The sequence below is a fragment of the Molothrus aeneus genome, chromosome 2 (assembly GCF_037042795.1).
Source record: "Molothrus aeneus isolate 106 chromosome 2, BPBGC_Maene_1.0, whole genome shotgun sequence".
NCBI lineage: Eukaryota > Metazoa > Chordata > Aves > Passeriformes > Icteridae > Molothrus > Molothrus aeneus.
This window is the reverse complement of record NC_089647.1, coordinates 49,835,139-49,862,876: the sequence shown is the minus strand read 5'-3', so window position 1 is coordinate 49,862,876 and position 27,738 is coordinate 49,835,139. Positions and strand designations below refer to the sequence as shown.

Here is a 27,738-nt window from a genome sequence, read left to right as displayed (position 1 = left end):
AAAAAAATTCAATCAGCCTTTAGCACAAGCTGCCTACCCTTCCTTTCTTTCATGCCGGAGTCTGATTCCAATTAAAGTGTGCAAATTAATTTTTATCACTTCCAAATTACTTTCTGAATTTGTGTCTGTTTCAGATGAAAGCATCTGTCCCTCACTTTTCTGCAATTCTATCATCCACTTTGGTATATCTGTTCAAAGACTCTTAGATACTTCGCATTTTCAAAGTCTCTTGTTTGAAAGAGACATTCAATAAAGTAATCATAAAATATAAAAATATACAGTTGCCATGTGAGAAAAAATTTGTATACAAATTAGCACTCAGCTAAAACAAATCCCTGTATATCATAAGAGAAGAAAAATCAAAACACAAATTATCAAACTCCATCACAATAATTTTTCTATTCAGTCTCTGAGAACTGCAAAGATTTACATTTCCCATATCACTTCAAACAAATAAAGTAAGCAAACAATGTCCTTTGCATGTGCCGTGTCTTACTAAGAGAAAACAGATACCTTTCATTGCTCTTGCAACTGCAGCAGATTTATACAATCTGCTCATCAACTTAATAAGGTACAGATTCAGATTAGCTATTTCAGATGGGCAATTTTGGCTCAGAAAGTAGATATCTGACCCTGGCAAGAGGACTAAGCTTCATTCGGTTCAGTGTTTTTCCAGTAGGTGGTATTTAAGTAAGCAGGAATAAAGAAAGAAAGGGAAGTTCAAACATACATAAACCCTGCATTCAGCTGCCCTTCAGCCTACAGGAAATCATGCCACATCTCTTGCTTTCCAGGAGCATTCCCAAACATCAGCCTCTAGTCTAGTCTTAACAGGACCTCCAACATCACTGCTGTTGGAGCTTAGCAATGGCATGGCCACGAGACCAATGTTGAACTAGAGAAAGTACAAACAGGGACAAGATTTGCCCTACGTGCTGCTGTTGAAGGTATGTAGCACATCGCTCCTGATCTCTTGATTTATTTCTGTATCCAATCATCATGACATGTAACATGCATTAATTTGAGCATAGAAAAGAATTTTGCTTTCTACCAAATCTAGAGGTTCTCAGGGCCCCATCCTATGACAACTTATAGCTGATAGTCAGCACATGCCTGTGAACATGGGAATGAGGGCTTTAATTCCCCCAGTCTCTAGAGGTCAAGAATGTAGCCTCCTACTTCCTGGACAAGCACTCTAACCTGGAGATTTCCTTCAAGTGTTTTCAGAAAGCTACTGTATGGAAAGCATTGCATTTAAAACCTGGTAAAACTTCACTCTTCTCAGAGTGATTGTGAGAGGTGGCAAGAAATTGTACCAAGTGCAAATTAAACCAGAAACTAATTTGACACTTACTGTAGAATAAAAAAGATAACTTGATAAGTGTATTGATTGGAAAAATTATTTTAAAATTATAAAATGAAGTTTACCATGCTCTCATAGGCAAACTTTCAACTACTGAGCTAGATCAATCACTTGCATCTTTTCTCAATTCTCCTCTTTTAACAAGAGCTGGTTCTGTATTTCCCACAGACCCAATTGAAGTGACCCACTGAACATACATTGTTCAGCAGAAGGTTCTACAGAAGTCTGACAGGTTAGGTTGTTGACATACTTGTTGTTTAGTAAAGATTACATCTACCTCATGGATTCTGTAATAGGAATTTTAGCCGAATCTGTAAGAAATTTGATCTGACAATCTTTAGCCTGAGAGTATTTCACAATAAATTCTGATTTGTATGTTTTTGAGTGAAATGGTATCTATATTTTTCTATACAAATGTCAAACCACACAAACTGTTTAGGACTGTAGGTTGGCTTTTTCTCCCCTTTAAGATTTTCTGAAACAACAAAACATCTATTGGTAACTGGATGTATTGTACCTAAAATTGATAATTAACTGTCTTTCAGCTTAGATAATTATAAAGTCAAACATCTAACCCAGGTAATTACTATACCTGACATTTTTCGTTCAGTTCTCCACCTTTTTATATCCTCTGGTATAAAGCACCTTATCTGTATCTCCAGATGACAGCTTTTAAAAAAACCAATATCCCTTCTTTTCCCTCTGAAAATATCATCCACATCTTTCTGGAAATTAATTCTAAAGATGTTAATTAATTGGATTTGATCTACATTGATCATATCATTTTCATTTTTCCTACAAGGAAACCTTCTAACAGCTCTACTATATACTACTAATCTACTATAGAAGAGTAGATTAGAAAGTATTTCTTTATTAATTTGGTGGCTTTTACTATGTAAAACTTCAAACATATTTTCATAAGGATTGTTGAGAATGCTTCACTCTTGGAAATTAGTTTAAAGGGAATCAGTCATATGACAGTCATCATGTCTGCTCATGGTAGCAAGCAGAAACTACTAGTCATTACTTCAGCAAAAACATTTAGTAATTTCAGAAGTTTTTAAAGGTCATTTTTTTAAAGGCCCTTTGTTTTTGTGATCTATCCCCATTAATGTATGTTCATGAAAAGTCAAAGTATCTGTTAATAATGGTATGTTTTCAACACATGTAGTTCTGGTTATAGTACAGTACTAGTATATAATTAGTAGCTTCAATCCAATGAATAGAGATAGAAATAATAGAAATGCCATCACTCTTCCTCAGCATGAGTCTTCAACATGTCTTCAACATGAATATTAAAAAATCTTATCAATATATTTCAAAGCTACCACAGTGGTCTTGGGTACTTAATCTCCTTGAGTTCTGTTACCTGTGCCTGTAAGATTTCATTTGACTGGACGTAGCTATCTGCAGCACAGTCTCCTATTAATCTGACCATAAGGCCATTTCTTCAGCAAAACAGTGCCTTATCCACTCAGAGGCAGAGAGCAAGTCATACAAGTAATTTTTGTTTTCATTTATTTCTGTCAGCCAGGTCATATCCTTCCTTTCATAAAATTCAAGACCTTCAAAGCAGACAATTCCAAAGTTATACAGCTAAGATATTAAATCTGAGATTCAAAAAGTACCACTTTTGAGCATTCAGATATGTAAGTGATGACAGAATAATACCAGAACTAAAATCATTCTAACTGGAAAAGAATTCAAGCAGTTTGTATCAGCCAGAAAGGAGATGCTAATTGCAAGGCTGTCCAAGCCCTTTACAATAAAGGGAGGTAAGGGGAAAGTCTTACATTTTTTCTTTAATGAGAGTAGAAAGCTCTTCTTATTTTTCTCTTATCATAGAAATGACTAATACTTTATATGAATCACACAGGCATTCAAAGAAGAAAAATGGCATCTACCTATACAAACTGCTAAGACATGAAAATCCTTGTCAGACTGAATTTATCCATATTGGAGAATTACATACTAAAAAAGTCATGGAATATAGACAAAAATTACAGAAATTTGTTATTGGAACACAATTTTCTTCTTTCCCCTCTATTTTCTGTTATAAAAGCAAATAAAATCTCATGAGAAAGCAAGGCTTTTATGTCTCCCTTTTACCCTGCTTACAGACAAAAGGAAAAAAATCAAAATTCAATAAAAAGTTTCTTGCTGCAAAATTAACAAGATATTTACTTTGAAACACATAAAACCCTTTTCTACCAGCCATTCAGTTGAAGAAATACTTTCACTTAGATGTTTGTAACTGACAGTGCTGCATACAGTCAGTATTGAATCAGAGATCAGAACTGATAGTGACAGATTCTAACATTTTTATCCAAAGACAAAACCCTTCTGTTGAAAATTATCATTAGAAGTCAGAAGCTTCTTTAAGTGAAGTGGATTTAGTGTTGTATAAAACAGTTCTAGTATATGGATAAAAGCTGCTCTTTAGCTGCAGCCATATCTCTGGCTTGGGTGATGGGATCTTTAAATTCGTGGTGCAATTTGTGTCCTTTTGCATAAATTAATAATATTATTGTGTCCCACTGACTCTGCAAAGCACTGATAGTTAGTCCCATGCAAATGAAATGTAAACTTTTCCTGACATTTTATCTTCTATTTTTATTCAGTCAGATTGCTCCCCCAAACTATAGAAAGACCTTTCTCAAGAGAGTCTCATTTAATTCCATGGCATGTGAGACATTCCTTTTTTGAAAAAGCAAGCAGCTGATATAGCATGCTGTAGCACAAAAGGAGTAAGTTAAAATGCCAAAAAATATTTCCAGGGAAAGAGAAGTCAAAATATAGTGATATATGTCCTGTCACTTAAAGGCCACAACCATCTTGTTCTGGTTTATGATGACACGATGCTATAAGTGATAAAGGCAATTACAAACTTAGGAACTATACTCCCATCCTATTATCTCTTAACATGTAGAGAGCGTTTAAACATTTTTTGGCAAGCAATCAATGCACTGCTTAGCATGTGGTGCTCTTTTTATATGAACTTTCAACCTGTAGGCAAAGTTACTGATTTTTGGTAATAACTTCTGAAGCTGAAAGAAGGAATGTTAAAACAAAGAGGTGTGACAGAAGACCTCTGGGAGAGGTGTTATTTAAAGGACACTTACTGCTGTTTGGATTGTCACCTATGATATGATGCCGGCCGCTCCAGTACCAAAGCAGCAATGTAGCGTCGCGAGACCCAGACACGATGTAGCAATCGCCCCCGATGTAGGACTCCGACCTGGCCAGGCAAGTCACGACATCCCAGTGGCCAAACACAATCTGAGTTAATTTTCCTGGTGGGAATGCAAAGTCATAAAAATTCAGTTATCTAAGGTACTAGCAGCATTTAGAAATCATTAACTATATAATTAATATTCAGTTCAAATGCAACTTTTGTTTCATGTCCCATAATTAAAGTTCACTAAATGCTACAAGAAGATTAAAAAAAATCACAAAGATTAAACTTTTTTTTCCACTTTTCTTTTCAGTCTTGTTGAAAGCTGTCCTCTGTGGCAATCCATAGTCTAACCCTTATCTCTAAAAATCAAGGCAGTGCTGTAGTCACTGAATATTAAGTGGAGTTATAGCTCCATCAGTATTTAAGCAATGGCATTAGAACAGTATTTATGAATTTCATGAGTGATATGCATAAGACTGTACATGAACTTTTCCATAATTGTGCTACATTATCACGTTAAAAATGTGTATTTGTTCTATGTTAATGTCAAACTAAGGTTTACTATGATTATCACCTCCTCCTTTCTATTATTACAATTAGTTTTTAGCAATATACTTAGTGACATTAGTCAAAGTAATCAGACAAAGGAACAAAATATTGGTTCCTGTGGCAGGATATTCAACCTAATTCCTTACTACAGGAAATAAGTAGAGCTAGAAATAATAGATCCATAAAAATATTGTAACAAAAATTTTGTTGATTCTTTTGACATGATAAATTTCCTGAAGATAATTATGGTACTGTATTCCATTTCCTTTTACATCCCCTATCTTCCATTTAAAAAAAATCTTAACGTTATCATGCTGAAACAGTAATGAAGGGTTTTACAAACTGCCCTTTACCATTTATTGACATGTAAGCACAAGTATTAGATATGGTTCTATTAAGACAATAGTCTTTGTCCACTTTGTGACCCAGGAAGAACCAGAGATCTGTATTTGAGGTCACCTGTTTCTGTGGAATAAACTCGAAAGCTCTTGTCCCAGAAACCACAGATAAGAATGTAGCGATTATCTGCCGTGACCACGAAGCAATGTGCGTTGATCTGGATGCTCTGATCCACAAGGTCTGTGATCTGACGTTTGTTCACACCAGAGTTATTGGCTGTAACGAAATGCAAAACACATTTTACATGTAAGCCATTCCAGCACCTTCCTGTCATCCATTTACAGGAGAAAATGAATACATTTAACTTTCAATGAACTGTGAATTTGTTGTTGAGTAAGCATTTTGAATATGAACATTTAGAGCTGTCTATATGGGTGTCAGAAATACAAAATTATTGTGAGATTTCTAGCTCCCCTTTGAATAAGAGATAAGATTTTACAGAAGATGACAATTTCTTATAAGTTGCCTGATGCACTGCATAATATGTGGTAATAATTTTAGTGCTCTGCTGAAGTAGTCTCTCAAAACAATCTGAACCAAAGGAAAGTGGCAATATGAAATCAATACTAACAATACTGCAGAGAGCCAGTTCTTACTGGTTGGTATCTCTTTCACAAAAAACAGCTTGTATTGTGTGGCCTTGACAACCCCACACCTCCAGATGCTTAACCAGATTAAAGACATAAAGATTCAACCAATGAATGAGGGGAGACTTTATTGTGGTCTTCATCATCCTCACAAGGGGAAGTGGAAGAGCAGGTACTGATCTCTACTCTTGTGATCAGGGACAGAACTCAAGGAAAAGGTGTGAAGCTCAGTAAGGGGATGTTTGCATTGGATATCAGGAAAATGTCTTTTACCCAGAGGGTGGCTGGGCCCTGGAACTGGCTCCTCAGGGAAGTGGTCACAGAACCAGCCTGAGAGAGTTCAAGAAAAGTTTGGACAATGCTTTTAGGACGTGGTGTGACTCTTGTGTGAGGTCCTGCACAGAGCCAGGCATTGGACTTGATGCTCCTGATGGGTCCCTTCCAACTCAGCTTATTTTATGATTCCATGACTCTATCAAACCTAATCTGATTTTCCAGTACAGGAAATGTAAGTGTTGTCATCTGCTTCTCTAGCAGGGACCCAGACCAAGGACAGTACTTGAAAAAGAGGTAATGACACTTAGAAACTCCCCCAGACTGAGGGAAAAGGAATAGTTCACGCAGAATCCCACCAACCCAACTGCCAAATGGAGCTGGTTAGAAGGATACTAATGACTGGGAACCCACAGCTAATGTGCTCTGTCCCCCCTGTGACACAGCAGACAAGATATGGCAGCACCATAAAAGTGTGCTCCATCTCAGTATTAACTTTCTGAAAGTTGAATATATAATCTAAGTTAATTTTATCCATCCAGTCTCACTAGAGAAGACAACATTTTTTCTCATGACAAGTCATCTCACACTGGAGTACTGTCTAAGTGCTAGACAATTCCAGAGGAGTTTGTCTTTCTACAGTAGATATGGAGGGAATCTTGACAACTAACTTCAGTTACCCAAAGCCAGGGAGGTAAAAATCACTCTGAGAAATATGTTTCTCCTAACATAGGAACACAACCTAATGCAGACAATAATCTGATTTTTCCTTATTTTTTGCTATTCTACTTCAAGGGCTCACAACTACATGAATAAGAGATTCAGCCAAAAAAACCCCACTCCATTCTATTTTGAAATTGCTCATGGAAGTTAATATCATGTTTGCATACATTCTAAGAACACATATTTAAATTACCAGACCCTCTATGTCCATTAGCTGAAAGATGATGAATAGCAAATTACTCAAATTTCCAGAACAGATGGACACAAAAGTTGTGCCTTAGCTTGTGAGAGAAAAACTAAAGAGAAAACCACTGTCATTATATGAGATCAAATGAAGCTCACAGAAGAGAAAGCTAACTCTCCTGAGGTACTTCTATATAAATCTTTTGAACATGAATATTGTGAATATTGACACAGAAAAAATGGAACTTTATATCTGGCTATGTTTAAATTAATTTTTTTTTTTCTCAACAATGCTACAATGCTACAATTCTTGTCCCTAAGAACCTTTCCTATCCCCAATTTCTGTTTCAAATTTCTGAACTCTCTCCCCTCTAAAAATCAAATAAGTTCAATAATGAAAATTTATGATCATTAGGAAGTCCTGCAATCTAACAATTTTAGCAGATTCTATTTCTCAAATAATTCACTTTCTCAAAAAAATCTGGATTTTAAAAAATACTATCAATTTAAAAGCCAGACTTTTCATTATTAAATTAGTATTGTTGACTAAATCCAAATCATAAAGTGAATGAAAATAAATGGATCTGCATCTGCACTGATAAACATAGTGCTGGCTGTAAAAAAATATATGCTCTCTCCATAGGACCCTCAAGTTTTATTTTACTAATGTGACCTGATAAGAGAACAGAATTATAGATATGGGTCGACAATTAACTGACTTAATTGGTTGTTTCTTAAATACCAGTTGCTGGTGATGTTAATAACAAATAGCATTCATGTAATTCATTCAACATCAACAGCTAATGCTTTTTAATTCTTCAGGACTGACAAGAATAAATACTTTCCTATTTTCTGTGTTAAATGAAGCATAATATACAAATATAGATTAATCAATAATTCCTGAAATTGCCAATTTCAAATATATTGCTACATTTTCATCTTGACATACCAATCAATGGATCCATTTCAATTGGAAGATGATGGGCTTGATCCAAAGAGTATCCTGGGGCTCCCCGAAGGCCTACACATGAAAGGAGGAATAAAGCACATAGAAACATTTTGACATGATTTTTCTAGGTTTAAAAGTCCATTATTGGATTATTATATATTTTTAGAAAGTAGGTTTTTACTATTTGCTTTATTAATGTCTTAAGATTTCTTTCTCTGTGCTTCACAAATATGCATTTGTTAATTCTTTCTTTATGTAAAAGTAACTATAAATGTAGAAGCATCAACTTCATCACAACTTTTGCAGCCACACACATTCATTAAATAACTCATTTAAAATAGTATAAGAGATTTTTATTTTTACTTTTGAGCAGAGATCTTAGCACAGAAAATAAAGTTAATTAGATTAAACATTTTTATGAGCTTCTTGCATATGGAGGCCTGTACATGACAGAAACTTGGACCTTTTCATGGATTTATCTAAAAGTTTTAGATGTAAAAGTATAGGGTACAGTAAATGTGCCACAATATTCCTGTTCATTCTATTCTAAGCAGTCCTTAAGATGTTCAAATGTGCATCAGGGACTGCAAATTTAGTGTTATCTTGTCATGCACAGATAGCATTGCTTTGGCTCTTCTGAGCACCTTCCCTGGTATTTAAATCAAATAGTCATTACTGAAAACACCTTTTTTGTCACGAACTGCTACCTTGCACAAGAATACCCTTTATAACAGGACATACAGATTTCTGAAGAATAAAGTCCATTTTCTACTACTGCAATAGACAACTGGAAGAGGTAAAAGAAAAGCTCTTCCGTTTTCAGAAAGACATAGCTCTGAGAAATTCCTCCCTTCTTTCTGTCTCTTCTTTCAAAGCCCAAGCAGTTTGGGACAGCTATTTACTGGTATTAACTAAGATTCCTCCACTTCTATTATGAGATGTCTCTGTAAATGCCTCCTGCTGTTTGTTAATTCCAAAGCTCTACATACATTTTACAACAAGTGGTCTGTGCATACATTTCTGTAGATAAACTTATTCTTTATATTAGAGTAATGCTTTATTAAAATAATATTATGGCAATAGTAGGAAATTGATACCCTGTCCTGGATTAGCCTCCTGCAAAATAAGCAACATTGTCAAGCAGGATGTAAAAGTTAAGAAAATCATTACAATCAGGTTTGATTCTCTAAGCAGTTTTATTTTCCTCTCTTTCTATTATAATATATTTAGAAAGTATTCCTTTTTTTTTAATTTAGATCAGAGGTTTACAAATGGTGTGAAATTGAATTTAGGGTTAGTTCATGCCTTGAATTCTGAATTTTTGCAACATGACATGTTTTACAAGAGTATAGAGGAAAACTTAAAACCTTACTGTCATATGCATCATGAAGACCAACAAAGCTTCAGCTAAACTAAACTAAAGGACTTCAAATGACAGTTTTTAAGGAAGCATTTGAACTCTAGCATACTGCAATATTAATGAGATTAATTCCTTCACAATGAAGTACAGGTAGGAATTTTGGGTTCTCTTGACTCAAAAATCTGGTTGAGAAAGGGCTACTCCAGAACCAAATAAGCTTCCTCAAATAGAGGAGACATGAATGGTGATGGGTATAGAGTATTTGGACAGAATCCCTGAAAAGTCAAAGGAAAATAATTAGGAATTAGCCAATCAATGTTAGTCAAAGGTGTGTTAAAACAACACAGGACAGTTTCTGCACCTCCAAATAATTCCTGACACTGGAATCTTCCATTGAGGACATTGTCACTAAATAGTTTTAAAAAATGCTGGGGTTTTTTTTCCCCTCTAGATTTTTACCTTTTGTTTAAAAGAAATGGGAAAAAATTTTGTTACACGTAATGTGGTTGCACCTGATGGTGTATTATAAATGTTCCCAGATATTGCAGCACAAGGGCTATCGCTGCAGGAAACTACCTGACAAAATGAAACCTGCTTGTTCCCTCATGTACCTCATGGCCCCACCACCTATTTAGCAATGCTTGGAACAGCCTTAGCACCTGCATGTCCAGGTGACATGGACAGTCCTAATGAATATATGGAGAGGTGAGCAGAGGGGCCGGAAGGGAATTTTGGGATGACCCTGTTGGATGGGCTTTTGTGAGGGAATGAGGGAACTTCTCCTCAGAATAGTTCAGTGTCCAGCTGCTTAGACTTGCTTAGGGTCCCAGATAATCCAACAGCGACCCAGGGGAAGGCTTATGACAAGATCCTGAAATCTCTCTCAAGCAGCAGATAGGGATATACACTCTCTAGCATGTCAGTATGTATTCCTGAAACCTGGGACATATTAATATTTGCTGTGTCGAGAGGAACAGCAGTCTCCTGAAAAGCATTGTATCAAAAACTGATCCTGAAGTAACCACAAATCGATTCGCTGCCATGGTGATGTGCTGCTGTTAAGGAGAGTGTTTCTAGGAATGACACCAGAGAAAAGAGAAGCTGTGATTATTTGACACAAACCAGAAGAAATAGTAAATCTTGGTGCACAGGCAGGCAAGTGAGCTAAATTGCACTCAAAATTAAAGCTGCATTGTTAAGGTCTCCAAATTTGAATGAAGCGTGCCTGCGAGGACCCACCTACTGTGTTGTGCCACCGATTGACTGCAAACAGCCTGCTGCAAGTGACTGTCACCACGGCAGGGATGGTCAGGTGGGGCAGCGTGTTGGCTGCCACGTGTGTGACAGGGGAATTGGATGGGAACTTCAGCACCATGATGACATCCTGCTGCATCTGATCTTTAAACATGAGGGGGCTCTGTGGAAGGAAACACTGTTGAGTAGAAAGGAGAAGAGAGCAGAAGAAAACAGAAGGGATAACACAATTAGTGAGGAGGTCTGAGGGAAAACGAGGTTAAAAAAGAGCAGGTAAGCATGTGCACAAACAGGGAAAACAACACTACCTGTGCATCTACTCTAGTAATGGAGGAGAGCAAGATCACAAGCTATTATTGGAACATTACACGAGGATAAATAGAGAATAGGTATGGTAAGGGTTATCATTATAGGGTACAAAATGACCATTAGCATTAATTAGCATACAGTAAAATGTAAAATTATTCAGTAGTTAATATTCATAGAGATATGTCTTAATGAGTTAATCAATTAACACATAAATATTAATTCTCTAAAAAACTACAACAGTTGAAAAATAAATTTTAATAGTGAATCAAAAACGCACAGATATTTTTCTTAATGAATTCCTCATATGAAATACCACATTTCCAAACACAATTTAATTCTAAGTAAAGCGTATGCTTATTAAAGAGTCTGTAACCTAATAAGGTTATAATAACCTAAGCCTGTTCCATGATTCTGCAAATGACACAATTGTTTATACATGGGCAAGGATAGCTATTGAATACTGGTTTTAAGGAGTTTTTTTCCAGCCACTGTTATAATAAAATGAACTATTTCTAAAAGGTCAAATATTCCTTTCTGCTTATCACCTTGAATTATTAAAAATATATTATCCATATCTTAAGAATGTAGAATAAATATTATCTAACTTTGACTTATACACACTTAAAATAATACAACAACCACTTTCAGATCAATTTCCACTTTCACAGTGTACAGCTACATAGAGAGATTTCCTAATAGATAGATAAAATGATTGAAACTACTGCACGTATTACTGTTGATTTGCAAAGCTTAAAAAAACCTAGCTCTAAGGATTTCATCAAAGGCACTCGGGGCACAGAAATCTGTCTTGCTCAGTATGGCTATTTCATATGATTCTTTGTAAGAAGGATAGAGAAGAATGTGATGGAAATGAATTTTGGAGTTTGAATTAAAACTCAAAATATACATTTCATTCTCCTGGGGGAATGGGTGGGAGGATTCCAGCACGATTTGAACTCCAATACTTTATTTTTGTCAAGCAGACGTTCATAAATCAGCCCCTAACAATGCGTCCTTTAAAAGAACACAACGAACTCACGCTAAGGAAAGCCTGCAGACATTCCCACCACTTGCAGAAACAAGAATGCAAATATGTATTTATCAAGTTTATATTTCTCAAGATGGGGCCTTCTTATATCATATTAGTAAGGAAAATCCAGGACTGTCTGAAGCTAAAGCCAGTCACACCTTCACCTTGCTCTGCTAGATCCCTGTGATTTGTTGCTACCCAAAGCAAGTATGGCTACATGGGCAATGGGGGGCATCAAAAGTGTTGCTTTAACGAGTACTTTATGACCTACAAGGGACCCTAAGGTTCAAAGGGAATGCATTCCCAGCCAGCAGTCATGTCTCACCAGGTGCATGGCAGAGCTCCGAGGTGGATGGGGCTCAATGAGCAACTGCGATGGCGTCTGTCCAAAGTTCTGTATCTGCGCCTCCATGGCCTGCGGGCAGAGGAGAGGGACTGTCAGGAGCAATATGCATCAAGGAGAGAGGTCAACACACTGTGTGACAATGCAGGCATATCCCAAGTCAGCCATGAAAAAAGTCCAGAAAATTCACCCGGTGCTCTCCTCCCAGGCTGCAGACTCATCCAAGTGTTAGTATTTTGTAGACAAGCTTTGCTTCTCCTTTCAAGCATGCTTCAGTTAACCAACTAACCATTCTCATCTCCAGTAACTGGCGTTATATGTGAAAATGTTAACCTGTGAGGACATGCAGTTCAGATCTTGAGAGAGCTTTTGGGGTTTTTGCACTAAAAAGAACATATATACCTTAATAAAGTCCTTTGTAAGGAGGAAAGTATGAGGATCTCTAATAAAATAAGCCTCTGGAATCTTAAATGGGGGGAAAGAAAAGAAAACTGAGAAATAAATTTTATGTATTAAATATAATAATAAAAAAGTAGTATTTCAACAACATTAGTAGATGAAAACAAAAAAAAATGCCAGAAATTAACCTTATCAGGCACAGTAAGACAATTTATAGAAATCTTTCCAATTTGCATACATTCACTGAATATTTATTTTATCCTTAATTTTATTGCATTTTTTCATGGGCTTTCAGGCTTCACGGGTTAGAAATTAAAACTTTGCAATTTAAACACATTCTTTAGGACAAGTCTAATTTCAGAATAAATCTTGACTAATTTATAGGTAATAGAATACAGAACATGTACTGAAATACTTCTGCTACTCAAAGAGTTCATTCAAACAAAACTATATCTAAGATATGTTCTTAAAAACTTTGACAAAAGATTGTTACTGGTAGAAACAATACTGTTAGAGAATACTCCTTATTTTTCAGACACGTATTATTTTATTTGACCTTGTAAAATTGAGACTAAAGCATTCATAGGAAACTAAACTGTCAGATTTTGAAATGCAGAGTGCATTATGTACCTATATATTTACTGTAACCTGAACTACTGACCCTCAATATTTTTCTTGTGATCTTTATGAATTTTTCATTGGCTACAGAGAATTAACATGAAAACCCACCAAAACCATTGTATCTTGGTAAATTTTGTTATTTCCTTTAGACATAAAACAGTGACAAACACCATAAATACTTCAGGATGCAGAGGAATCCTTTTAAGGTACATATTTTGTCATTCCTACAAGCCAACCTGTGCTTTCCTCCACTTCACAACACAAATGTAAAAACAGATGTTAGAGAGAGATTTCCTAACAGGTCACTGATGTCCAACACTCTTAATGCCCTGGACTGACAGGTATATAATAGAATACCACAAACAAACGTTTGCTGAAAAAGAAACTTAATGCAAGGTCCAGTCAAGCAGCTGAAGGACTTTGGATTGTAGCCCCAGCACATTTGATGCTGTAATTATATCGGTACAGGTGATTTCTTGTTTGTTGACTAATTCAGAGTGAACTTCAGCCTCCAAGGCGCAGACTGTTTCTTGGGAACTTGTCAGTATCTCAGGTTTTATTAACATCATTTAATGGTGAATTAATTCAAAATCACAGATGACTTTCATACAAAACCAACACATTTGTCTGGGCATATGTGTATACGTGTGTGTATATGTCCATAGAGCAGCTATCCATATGTACCATACAAGCTGTACTTCATTACACAATGTGTAAATACCTTCATTAATGCAGACATTTTTTACACGGGAATACAAAATTCATTTCAAGTCACATAAAAATAGTATTTTCTATTGCATTCAGTACTTCAGAACTGATTTACCAGAAGGGAAAGGAATCATACTTGTTTGTGAATTTCATTTTCAAAATTACAAATACTAATATTAACAATATCATTACATATCAGTGTTATATATACTCCCACATATATCTGCTGATATTTTCAGAAAATTAATTTCCATTTTTTCAGGGTTTTTTTCAAATAATTATCAAGGTTAATTTAATTCTAATTTTTGAAAGAATTCTGTGTTGAAATAGGAGTGTGAATTGTATTTGGCAGCAATAATGAAAAAAACCCAGATCTTCTTCTTCTTCTACCCTTTAGAGTGATCCCTTAAATGATACTTATGTTCTCTCACAGGAGCACTGAAATGAATTATTAATTTTTTTTTCAATGCAGTCCAGTTCTAATTTACACATTTACTTTCATGTTGTCCGGTCTTGGCAAATTCTGATTGCTTGTCTGTAAATTCCACACAAATATAAATATTGCTGGCTTTCCCTCTCAGTTCAAGTAGATTTATGGAGGCAATAGAGAAGGAGACAGAGAAGCAGAATACAATAACAAACTCACATGAATTTTTCAGATTATGAGGAATGGACACTCAAAATGTAATTATCAAAAGCAGCTGTTATTTTACAGCTGAAAATGTGCTGGTAAATGCACACATACTCTATGATCCTATAATTTTAAAACATTTTAGTTAATGTTGAGTCCTTTTGTAACCAGAACAAATACAGAACCAAGACCTTGATATTCAGGGAATATTGAATATTTTTGCTGGCTTGCATTTGCAAGACAACTGCCTGTCCTCCACCCCATGGATAGTAATGTTATCTTTTTCAGTCAAAATACCATTTGTAAAACTGACACCTCTTAGAAGCATTAAAGAAACGGAACAATGCTGATTAAAAAATACCCATAACACTCAGCTCCTGCACCGCTACTGCACTGTAGTCTGCACAACACCACTGCTGTGCACAGCTACAGCTGGTACTGCTCTCTGGAGCTCACAGTACTCACAAAGGACAGAAAAACCTCATCAAAACATAACACAGAAGATAAACATAAGCACGTAGAGATAAAGTGACTGGCCCAAGGGTATTCCTAACGCTGCCTCCTATCAGATAACTTGACACAAAATGAAAAGCAGGTACAAAATAGATCTGTGAAGTATAATGTAATACATTGATTTGTTTACAAGAGAACTCTGGCTGTATCTAAAGCTAATCTGAAAACTGGTAAGTGTACACCACAGTTTTTCTTGAGCCGTAAATCATCAAACTTTAGATTTATTTAGTGTTCTTAAACATTTCATTCTAATCAATCTATTCCTTTTCTCCCATCAGATCTTGAGTATTGTGTGCAAAGTGCAGCACCACTCCCCAGGATACACATTCTAGTCAATTTAATACAAATTTTAATAAAATCAAGTTTATTCTCATTTCACCTTCAAATGGCCTTCATGCAGAAACAATATAAGCTTGGAATTCAGTGGCTGCAAGATTTAAAGCTTTCAGAACAGCAAAATGGCAATTATATTAGTTTTCTCTTCCTCAATAAGGTGTTGCAGAAAAGCTATTTAGTGAGCTGATTTGAGAATCCCTACTGTTTTTAATACACATAAAATGAGATTTGTACTCCAGACACTTCAGGGAGTATCTATTAGGATATGATCATGTATTCAGAAAAATAAAATGGCTCTTAGCATATTATTTGATAATAGTAGGTCAGAATGAGGAAAAAAAATCCGCAAACTTGCTGGCAATTCCAAGTTTAAAATTAGTCAATCTCACACAAGCTAATTTATACACTCAAACAAAACGTGACTTCATAGGATTTAATAATGATCATTTAAAAGTAATATAAATACATATCTCTTATATATTTGCATACATTTTGGTCAATAAATCAATATATCAGATAACCAAATCTTATGAATAGTACAATGATCAAGATCCTCAATTTTTTTGCTCAAAGTAATTTACTGGTTTCCAATTTTTATGCTTAAGGGTAGACTGTACATTCACAAGGACACTGGGATGCTGCCCTGCACCTTGGAGGGTAAGGCCTTAGTGTCAGTTTCCCATGGAATGAAGAGTTCAATACATTTGCTTTGCTCATTATTCAGTCTACTGAAGTATTGGGGTTTAATTCTAACTGAAATAAACACAAGCATGTTACGAAATAATCCATGCACTCTGTTTCTTTAGGGGTAAGAATTACTTCTAGTGGTCAAAGGCAATGCCTCTACCAGGAAGAAGTGAAACAACAGAAACAGAGATGCACAGTGAGGAGAGGGGAGGGGAGGAGAAGGAGAGGAGAGGAGAAGGAGAGGAGAGGAGAGGAGAGGAGAGGAGAGGAGAGGAGAGGAGAGGAGAGGAGAGGAGAGGAGAGGAGAGGAGAGGAGAGGAGAGGAGAGGAGAGGAGAGGAGAGGAGAGGAGAGGAGAGGAGAGGAGAGGAGAGGAGAGGAGAGGAGAGGAGAGGAGAGTTCTTTCCAGTTAAAAGGGACTTCCAGTGATCACTCTGATCAACACCTGACTGCTGACCAAAAGCTAAAGCATGTTATTAAGGGCACTGTCCAAAAGCCTCTTAAGCACTCACAGGCTCAGGGCATCATCTGTGCCTCTGGGAAGCCTGTTCCAGTAGTTGATCAATCTCTCAGTAAGGAAATGCTTCCTATTGTCCAGCCCATACTTTCCCACATGCAGCTTTGAACTATTCACATGTTCTGTCACTGTATCCCAAGGAGAAGAAGCCATGTTCCTCTTGAGGAAGCCCTGCTGAATACATGTCCACAGCAGGGTTTTCCCAGGTGGGCTCCATTGGGGGCTGCATATCCCAACAGTGAAGTGAGCTCTGCCAGCTGCACTTGTGGAACACTCAGCTTCTGTGGTTTGGGAGAAAATTCACACACTCCAAAGCTGCTCTGCAGCTTGAATGAAAGCATGGCAAATAGGGGTGGTTGGCATATTCATTTCAGAAGCACAGTCCTAATCTAAATGCAAATGCTAGAACTGACTCATGTGAGAAATTATGGTTTTGTTTGCTTGCTGACACACCTCTGCAAAAAGGATAAGCCATTAAGTAGTTTATTTTTAACATTCTTTTTCTCTAAAAAGGTTCTTAGGAAATGCAGATAACATCACCAAGGAAGATATTAACAGTCTGTTTCATTTGTAAAATCCCCTTTGCTGAGAGAGATGCTTGGTGATTTACCTAACACAAGAAACCTAAAAGCATGAGCACTTTTACTCTAAATCATGAAGGGAAGAAAGAAATTCCTGAAAATCAGACTGCACTGCAGATAGACAATATTTTTATTCTTGTGTGAAGTACTCTTGTTTTATTAATCTTCACTGATTACCACAGTGATCAGTAAGCTTTCTAAAATTTTTATCTTTCTGTTTTTTATTGGTTTTTATTTTTTTAACATGTTCAGGCTTCTTACTACTAATTCCCATAATCCTGATGTGTTTTATTTCTTGTTATCACACTGAAATTTTTCTATAATCCATTTTCCTCTGTGTATGGGGACTGAGTCCAATGAAAAGTGAAAATCTGAGGCATTAGAGAAATATGCACCACAGCAATAGTCATCCAACACTGCAGTTCCTGAAAGTTTATTTCATTTTTGCATCCAAGTAAACATAGGAATCCTTTATGTACTCTCCCTCCTGTGCAGCCAGCACACTCAGCAGCCCCCAAGCACTGTCTTCTTCAGAGCAAATAAGATTGACAGCCCTTTGGTGGGTAACATAAACAGCTTGAAGTGCTTTTGTTTTGTACGAGTGGTGTGAGATATTGCTTTTTTCTTTGCATCTACAGATGTTAAGCAGCACTAGTATCTTCAGGATTTTTGATAAGTTGATTAAGAGTATTGAATTCCATTTTATTACTGTATGTTTGGAGGAAAGAAGTGCTGTAGTTTAAACACAAGCAATGACTCAACTGCTCTGGAGGCTTCAATACAGTCAGTTATTTAATCAGGATACTCAAGGGACTGAAAGATGGGCACTGGAATGGATTTTCTCCACAGGTCACTACTTTATTAATTTAACAATGGAGAAGGGGTATCCTTAAGCTCATTCACCTCACAGGAGGTATCTCGCTGGATCCAGTGTGCAATTAAATGGCTCCCTAGCAGAACACAAACAGCTCAAAACTGACCTTCAGCTTCCCCCCAGAGCTCTCCATCCCTGAACTTCTTCTTCCTTCTCCTGTGAAAGGAGAGAGTGCTATGAAAGGAATGAGAATGTGGAAGGTAAGATCTCCTATTCTCTTTACAGGCATGAGTCACATTGGTGATCTTGTCCGTCTCAGGGAGTGCTGCCTACTACCTCTCACATTTACCTCATGAAGCTACTAATTGTGACACCCAGTTCTCCCCTCTTTCACCTTTATTTTATCTCCCTCTCATCCTTGGCCCTGGTACTCCAAGTACTCCAATATGACTCTCATGACAAAAAAAATATTTTAAACACTGCCAGCTTAAGCAAGCATTTGGTTAATGGACTGCAAGTGGGAAATAAATTCAATACATCTCACAAACAAAAACAGAGCAGATGAAGCAAAAATACCATAAATATAAATATCCTGCAGGCAGGACAGGTTTAGCTAAAAGTGTTCTTTACTCTTTCATACATTCTCTCACTACTAAAGTTCACACTTGCCTGAGTACAAATGCTTCCATTCCCCTGAAAATTGTGGAGAACTTCCTTAGGCCGAAAAGGGCTGATATCAAGGAATTAAGTGCTCCCCTCCCTTTCTATACTATACCAGAACGAAAAGAAAAATCCTATAATTTTGTCCCTTCCAACTCTGCCCAGAACAAAGGAATTTAGCACTGATATAACAAAATTCTCCCATTATATTACACTAAAACCTAAAAAATATCTGTTCTACTCTTAAGCAAAAAGATTTGACCCCAAATTCCTCTAACAAGGTCTGAGTTGTTATTGGGGCTTCTCAGGCCACACTGCTCATTTCATCACATTCTTTTTACAGCTCTGATAACTTTTTAAAATGTGGGTCTTGTTCCCAGTCCATGACAAACAATTCCACTGCCTTTTCTTCTATGCTGTTTGCCTGTATACAAAATGCCTCCTACAAATAGGAAGCATCCCTCTGCTCATAGAGTTCATGCTATGCAAAACCCTAAACATATCCCAGAAGTGAAGAAAGTAATATATTTCTTTATAATTTTCTTTACAAATACATTCAAGATTGTTTTTCTTTTTTTTTTTTCTTTTTTGTATAGTCTATCCTAGACTTGAGTATTTCAGCTGGAATGTACCTACAACAATCATCTTGTCCAACTGCCTGACCACTTCAGGGCTGACCAAAAGATAAACAGCGTTGTTAAGGGCATCATACAAATGCCTCTTAAACACGGAGAGGCTTCAGGCATCGGCCACCTCTCTAGGAAGTCTGTTCCAGTGGCTGACCACACATTCAGAAAAGAAAAGCTTCCTAATGTTAAGTATAGACTTCCCCTGGCACAGCTTTGAACCATTTTCATGTGTCCCTGAACATCAGAGGGAAAAGCTCAGCATCTCCCTCTCCACTCCCTTCTCAGGTACCTTTAGAAAGTAACGAGGTCATCCACCCCATAAAAAACCATTTTATTATTCTCATTTCATGCCATTATTGTCTTCAGTCGAACCATTGTATTTCTTATATTCATGTTTGCAATGATTTCTGTCCCATATAGATTGGTAACATTTACTTAAACTCTTGTGTTCATTGAAGTCATGCCAAATGAAATCATTGCTCTGTCATCATTCCTTCAAATCTGTATTAAGTTTGTAAAACAAAATGTTGCTTTCTTTGATCATTAAGTCACTGAGCACAAAGATTAAAAAATATTTTACTGCTAAATTAATTCCTACGAGATATAATAGCATGATTCAATAATTCATCAAATATGTAACTTAATGACATATAGTTAAGGTTTTGAAACCTATTAGACAATCAGGATTTTTTATTTTTAGATACTGAAAATTGTCCTTAAATCATTTCACAATAAGCACCTAATGAGCAACCTCAGAAACAAGGATTCCTCTCAATTTGAAAAGCAATTCCATCTTTTCCAAAGACATTCATTCATTTCTTTTAAAATAAAAAAAAATTTCTGTTGTTTTCAGATTATAAATATTTAAGGTGACTGTCTGAGATAATTTCTTATCATCTAAACTCTATCTATATAAGGAAACACTTCCATATCCTCTTCATTATTCAGACACCAACCCTGATAGTCAGATTCAAAAAGGTAAATGGGCAAAAGGTCTATGTGATTTGTTGGGTGAGAGACCAATCTAGATGATCTTTCCCATCTAGTGTTTAGGTCTATGGAACAAACTTCTCTTTGACATCTTGATTCTGCAATGCAAATTACTAAAATGTACACCTGCAACATGGAATTTCCCTTTTGATACTACTCCTTTGTGTTACTCCTTTATAGGATGGTAATCAAAGCATTTCAACATACAAAATTGCAGATGTGTCCTAGTTTGTATTTGCAAGCCAAACCAAAACAAACCAGATGCATTTCCACAATGTGCTCCCATTGTATAACTCCTGTTACTAAGAAAAAGTTCTCATTCTTAGGCCTTAGCAAGATCTGGCTCTGAACATCATGTTCAGAGTGAACATGATCAATTCATCTGCCCAAACTCTTCTTGAGTTTGCAGTGCTGGTTTAAAGTTTCAGGAAACTCAGGCTCTTCTTGTTACTTATACTCCTTTAGAAGCTATTCTTGCTGGCATCTGTCTTTTTCTTTAAAAAAAATTCTACCATTACAGTCTTAGCTTTTACATATTTCTTGTCATTCCTACTCAGAAGTCTTTGCTTTTAAGCCAAGTGTTTCCATTATGTCATCCTTTAACTAATTTATTTTTCTCTTTTGCATATGAAATACAAGCCAGGATGATGAAATCTTAATTCATATTTTTAGATCTTTGGGATCTGGGTCTGTTGGGTTTTATTTCTTTAAACAGAGGAAACAGAGGAAACTCATGAAACACACATTGCTTTTTAAAAAGGCTCCAAGGATTCTAAGTGCAGTACCTACAGTAATGGTTATTTCTAAAGCAAAGATAAATTTGTTACATTTTTGTGAGTAAGAAATAAAAAGTCTTCTGAATTTTTAAATACAGATTCTCTTCTGTATTCTTCTTCACTGGAACCACTATCGATTTTCAAATGCTACAAAAGATAAAGTAAAAGAATAAATAAAATTAAAAAAAAAGATAACTCTAATTATCATCCTCTGGTTGGCAGTCACTAAAATTTACAGGCATTTAAAAAAAATACAAAACCACTGCTTCTATCTTGGATGATACAATTGTTTCCTCATGTGAAAGGCAGTGTTACAGCAAGAAAGACTGAAGTTCCAGCTGTTCTAGGCTAAAAATTGCCAGTAGTACTTTTCAATACACCATCAACTGCATTTAAAAGTCTGTTAAAATTTACAAGTCAAAAGTACATAAAATAAAGTCTCTGTTTTTGTTTAGAGATGCCTAACTAGATTATCCTATGCAATATCTCAATTAATTCAGTAGTTAAAAAATAAGTTCCACGGGTCAAGACTAAAAAAATCGCATGAAGTTTTGGGAAGGCCACAAATATAATTTCTCTCCATTAACCACACCAAGAGCTGTCTGTTCCTATGGTAATTCCCTCATTTCTACAAGGCTCCCAATGACTGCCTTTCTAACCCGTTCTCTTCCTCCTTCTCCTCCTGAACAAAAGCTCCAAATGTCTATTCTATTATTTTCCTCTCTTTATTGTTCATTTGTCTTATCCTACTCCCTCCCTCAAGAAGACAGGAGTTCTGTAAATACCCACCTTCCCACGCAATTCCATTTCTTTCCTTCATCCCTCATTATAATTTCTTTTCAGACAGAGAAAATATATTCTCACCCTGACCTGTCCAGTTAAACTCTATGCCACATGCAAGGCTTTAATCTGGACAAAAACTTGATACTGCTCTTGGTTCTAGTATTTAAAAATAATTTTAAAATTATTAACATTTTAAACCCACACATCACTGATGCATGATCATTTATACTGACCAGAATGATGAGCTGAAAGCAGAACTTAGTTATTCTGTGGAAATGAAGATGGTGGTATTACACATTCATAGTCCTAAAGTAATAAAGCTCCAGATCCTGTGCAGGAGTAAAGAAGCTACAAAAAGAGAGAAGGCACTTGTGAAAAATTTCTTGTTATTTTCCTCTCCACTGTGGCAGAGGAAAGAAACTTCTACTGTTCATGAAGTTCTCCTGGGGAAAAATACATGAAGCAAATTGCAGTCTGGACAAAACAGCAAAACTGAGCATCTTTGTCCATATTCCACAGCCTGGTCTGGAAAGAAGAAGCAGTCAGCCTAACCTCCACTCACAGCTTTCAACAGGCCAATGCAGCAAGTGAAAAAAAACCATGGTATTTTTAAGGAAATGCGGGGATTGAATAATTCTGAAGGCTCCCTGACTTTCAAGATGGATGTCTATTTCATGAGCCATGAATGGTCACAGAAGAGACAGAGCTTGGCTTGCTGCTTCCCGCACAGCTGCCAGAAAAAAAGGAAAAGCTAACCAGGATGAGAATAAAATACAAGCACCCTAGACTTGTTAAATCCTTGGGGACTAATTGGGATTGAAGCCAAGGAAGTAGTATTGGGCTATTTCCCATGGATTTCAGAGATGCTTATGTCACCCAAATAGGGCCCTGCCTCTTACACACTACAAAATTTTACTCTGTACAGACAGAAGAGAAAATTGTTTTGTGACCTCATCAGGTTTAATTCTATTTATTATTTCTCCTCATCTTTCATTTTGTTTAAGACACTGTATGTTTTTAATAGTCATTTTGAGGAGCACAGAGTCCTTTAAGCATAGGCATCCTATTCATAGAGGCAACAGTAATACCAGTAGGAGTTTTTACTGAAACTTTGAAACTTCATCAATTTTTTCTAATTAATTTTTTTTGTGACTAGGAGTTTTCACAGTGCATGCTTACAGATGATTTAAACTATACTTTTTATTTTAACAGCTAAATTGTGAGCCTCTAAAAATTAACAATTAAACCTTTAGAAATAAACAATAAATGCATGTAAAGTTTCTGCAATGACAGCCTAGTTTGGGAGGGAATGATTTTTTAAACAAAACTACATCAATAATTCCACCTCTTCCATGATTTTTCTGTCCATCAACTGAATTTATCCTTTTTTAAAGAAAAAGTCCCAAGTTTTTTCCTTACTCTTCCATTTTAGTTATATTTCCCTCCTCTATACTCCCCTCCTTTTGTTCTAGGAAATACATATGTTTGCATTTTATTCTGTAAAAATACTACACATTTTGTGTCACCTCCAGACAAATTTGGCAATATAAGAAATAAATAAAGAACTGCAAGTATTTAGGACAATATTTAATTTTTGTGACTTGGAGTCAATTACATGCAACTGGTTTTGGTTGCAGGAGCTGTAGCAAACCATGCTTGCTGTATAGCATTCTATACATGGTAAATGCTCAGGACACCTACTGACCACAAATTTTAAACCTATTGACTTTGGTCTACTTAAATCACCAAAGCATCAACTACTCACACAGGGTCTTAAACAATGAAGGGCTCCAAAGACCTGGCTGTCTGGTAAAATTTTCATCCATAATGAATCAATTAAAAAACCAAATTCTACAATAATTTTTCAGAAATTAAAAATTTTTAAATATATTCCTGAAGTAAAACAGAAAAAATCACAGTAACATAGAATGGGAGTTAATGTAGTCAAGGGAGGCACAGATTAATGCAGTTACTTACAACACAGTTGTTTTCCTGTTATGCTTGAAGCTATCACCATAACAAAACATAACAAAATAAAAGATACAGGCGAAAAAAGCCACAATTTTTCCATCTTCCCACATTGTACATTCTTCCTAAAAATCCATTTTCACAGTGCTTGCTCATCCTAGTTTAAGATGATCCATTTAATGAGGCTTCTACAATATCTCTTATGAGATGTGTACACTCAAATTATAGCCTATAGACCTCCGGAAATTTCTGCAATGATGTCTAAACTTTCCCATCTGAATTTGACCCTGTAAGTGCTAATTAATCTGGCACCAGACCTAAAAATATTCCTATATACATTGGCATTAGCAACTCTCCATATTCCTGCCTTTCTGCCACACATCTCCTTTGACTCTTATTTTCTGTCAAGCTCTTGAAATCCTGTCCCTAAGTCAGTTTTCTACTCTCATCACTAGGATGCTCTTCCCTCAACTTTCTGAGATCTTTTTAGTAAACCCACATAGAAAATAACACACCAAGAGAAAGTTCAACCAAAACTTGAAAGGGACTCTCTTAGCAGTTGTTCATACCCTGCAGCAATTTTGCTAGTAGCTGAAAAGAATTCAGATAATCATAAGCAAGTAGTACTTTGATCTGCTGAGTCACTTGACATCTTTTATGTAGAAGTAAATAAATGAAGGTATAAGTTTAAGTCTAGAGAATATAATTGTTGTGGAAAATAGATGTTATTAATACTTCAAATAATTAGTGACCTTTGCTGCCAGAAGAATGACTTACATATGTTTCAGTGTAGAACATACACATCATATTTATTTCTACTTATTTTTACAATTAAGAACTTCCCCTTCAGGAAAACACAAAAGAAAATGAGGAAAAACAGGGAAGTAAAGAGCAGAACAGGCCTTCTGAAAGCTGGGCTGTAATAAAAGAGGAAAGGGTACTTAATCATCAAAGAATGCATTTTAGCTGTGATGTTTTTTCTTCTGGTTTATTATTGAAATAAAACATGATGACTGAAGACATTTTTAATGCTTGGAAAGCAGAACAGGCTCAGAAAACCACAGTATGTGTATTTTATACTTGTTTTATAAACATATAACTTCAGAAAATTAAAAATGCGACTTCGTGTTCTACTTCTGCTTTGACAAAAAGAAATCTCAAACCCCTTGAATAAAATCTTTTCTTGTTAATGAAATAAAACAAAGTAAAAAATGTGGCAATATAACATTAGTGGCTTCATTTTTCATCTGAACAGAAAGTAAATGCAGGCTTATTTCTTTGCTCTCAGCTCAGTCTTTCTATCACAAATCATCTGTCTTGTTCCCACCTTAAGAAGGTGCACTGAGATTTTGAAAGCCCATACTCTTTACTACAAATTGTGCTTATGATGAGGCTCCAGCCATCTGCTAGCCTTCAATTTATCCACTGCTGGACATAAGATCCATTTCAGAGAACAGGCAAACCTTCAAAACTCACATCTAAAAGAGGACTGATGGGGAATAGGTAAAAGGTACATACTGAAAGGTGTCGTGTATAGTATTCATCAGGTTTCAGTGTATATTAGAATTTTGGTTTTGGAACAAGTTATACTGTTACATTCAAAATAAATGTTCTCAGTTATTTGTAGGTTTTAGTTTATAAAGAAATAATTTTGTTTGGATTATTTCCCAGAACACATTCCTCAAAACTTCACTTTGTTCTTGACATAAATTGAAAACAATAATATAGATATACTGTATAGAGGCTTCAAAATGGCATTAAAGAGGCACATTATCAATATGTTTAAAACATTTAGAAAGCTCAGCTTTGCATCTTTCTAAGTGAATGACTAGATACTTAGACTGAGTAATATCTGTTCCAATAAACTACTCTGTGGGAAATGTTTTGAATAATGGTTAATTTATGCTGAGGTAATGACAGCATAATACAACTGAAATCTGTGCTAATAGGAAAAAAGAAGCCCCTTCCAGCTATTTCTGTTACAATTGGCTGCAGTTATTTTCACATCTCTCTCCCCTGCATAAAATATTACTTCAAGTGTATGTGAAAATGCTTGTTGCTAATTTTAAAAATCAATAATTGGTACCTGTCATCCATATGGAGAAAAACAACAAAAAAACCCCAGACAATAAATAAGAAATTTTCATGCACAAGACCTATATTTTATATATTTCTGCAATAAAAGAGAGCAATTGTGGTTAATGTTCTTTCCATATCAGCAAAACATTAAGCTCAGTATGGGTAAGACTCCAGGGTTTGAAATGCACATGGAATTTTAAATGTAGATGAGAATGGGCAAAACAATTTATTCCAAATAATACTTCAGGTAGGCTGAAGTATTAGAAGGTATTTTTCTGGAATATGGGTTATTTACAAACTCACTGCAGTATAGATGAATGAATGACATGAAATATGTAATAAATAGGCTGATTCAAGTCTCATCAGCTTAATAAGTTACCATCAGCTCTTCCATTTGAATGCTCGGTGTAAAGCTGGTGGTGCTCTTTGAGTGGCAGTGCTTAGCTCTGCCTGGATAAAGAGCATTTTAATCACAAGTACAATAAAAAATAAACAAATCCCAAACTTTCTAATGGGCAATTTTGGACAGAAACCCCACCTGTATGCCACAAACAATTGCCCCTTGTTTTAATTTAAGAGAATGTGCCTTTTCCTGATTCTGGAAAGGTTCTGAATTCCCATAAACATGTAACAGCATGATCCAGGAATGGTCATGAATTCAGATCATCACAGATTCTTTGAAATACTGGCTATCATCTGTAATACATTCATTAACAGGAGATATCATGATCAATCATTGATCTAACTGGGGATAATTGTTTTAAGCAATGATGGAATGACATTTTAAAATTGGAATCCTATGGATCCGAATATGATTTTTGACTTCTTGTCATAAATGGCTTGTGTTACTTAGGGTAGGTCCTCCCAAAAAGTAATTTCGTAGTCAAATTGGATGCATAATTAAAATGTTTTGGTGATTCTGAAGAAAACACCTTCTGAAAGACCTTTTCTCTGAACAACAAACATATGGAAGTGCACACATTAATATCCAAGTAGAAGCCTACACATTGGGCAATTACTATATAGTAACTGACCTCATGCAATTTATATGAATTCCTTATTGGATATTCTGATTTTATAGAATCTGTCTTTTCTTATATTCTGTGTCTTCTTCAGGAATCTTTACCTACAGAAATAAATATCATACCCTCAAAAAGTCCCTGTGTTTTGCTTCTTGATCTACAGGGAGTTATCATAACAAAGTGACAGCAAATTAAAACTCTCCCTTTTCCATTTAGAGAAGGGTACAGAGCTCCGAAACTCACCAGAAAGACATACAAATTATTATATTACATCCATATATGTTCCCATTTAAAAAATCTATTAATATTCTGTTTATAATCCCTTAATGCAATAAAACACACAGGCCAAATACACTACAAAATAGTCAAGTTTTTTTTCCCCAAACCAGTATAAATTTGTAAAAAAAATCCTTGTTCTGTGTGTCGAGGAAAAACATTATTTGTGATGAAGAAGAAGTAGATTTCTTGACAAAATCAATAGAATGCGATACACATTTCTTAGAGACTAGAGCTCTTGGCATACAG

At 35.7% G+C, this 27,738-nt stretch overlaps 1 protein-coding gene across 5 annotated transcripts in view; it reads right to left on the bottom strand.

Annotated features, from left to right (window-relative positions):
- NBEA (neurobeachin) overlaps positions 1-27,738 on the bottom strand; it is a 458,842-nt gene that overhangs the window by 12,265 nt on the left and 418,839 nt on the right. For 4 of the 5 annotated variants that reach the window (XM_066544904.1, XM_066544902.1, XM_066544905.1 and 1 more), the window contains 5 exons: positions 12,483-12,572; positions 10,804-10,996; positions 8,205-8,276; positions 5,550-5,705; positions 4,486-4,656 (listed from right to left, as the gene is read on the bottom strand). In XM_066544904.1, the coding sequence (XP_066401001.1) occupies positions 4,486-4,656; positions 5,550-5,705; positions 8,205-8,276; positions 10,804-10,996; positions 12,483-12,572 (682 nt within the window). The remainder of the gene's footprint in view (positions 1-4,485; positions 4,657-5,549; positions 5,706-8,204; positions 8,277-10,803; positions 10,997-12,482; positions 12,573-27,738) is intronic. The other variant, XM_066544903.1, reaches the window with a different exon arrangement.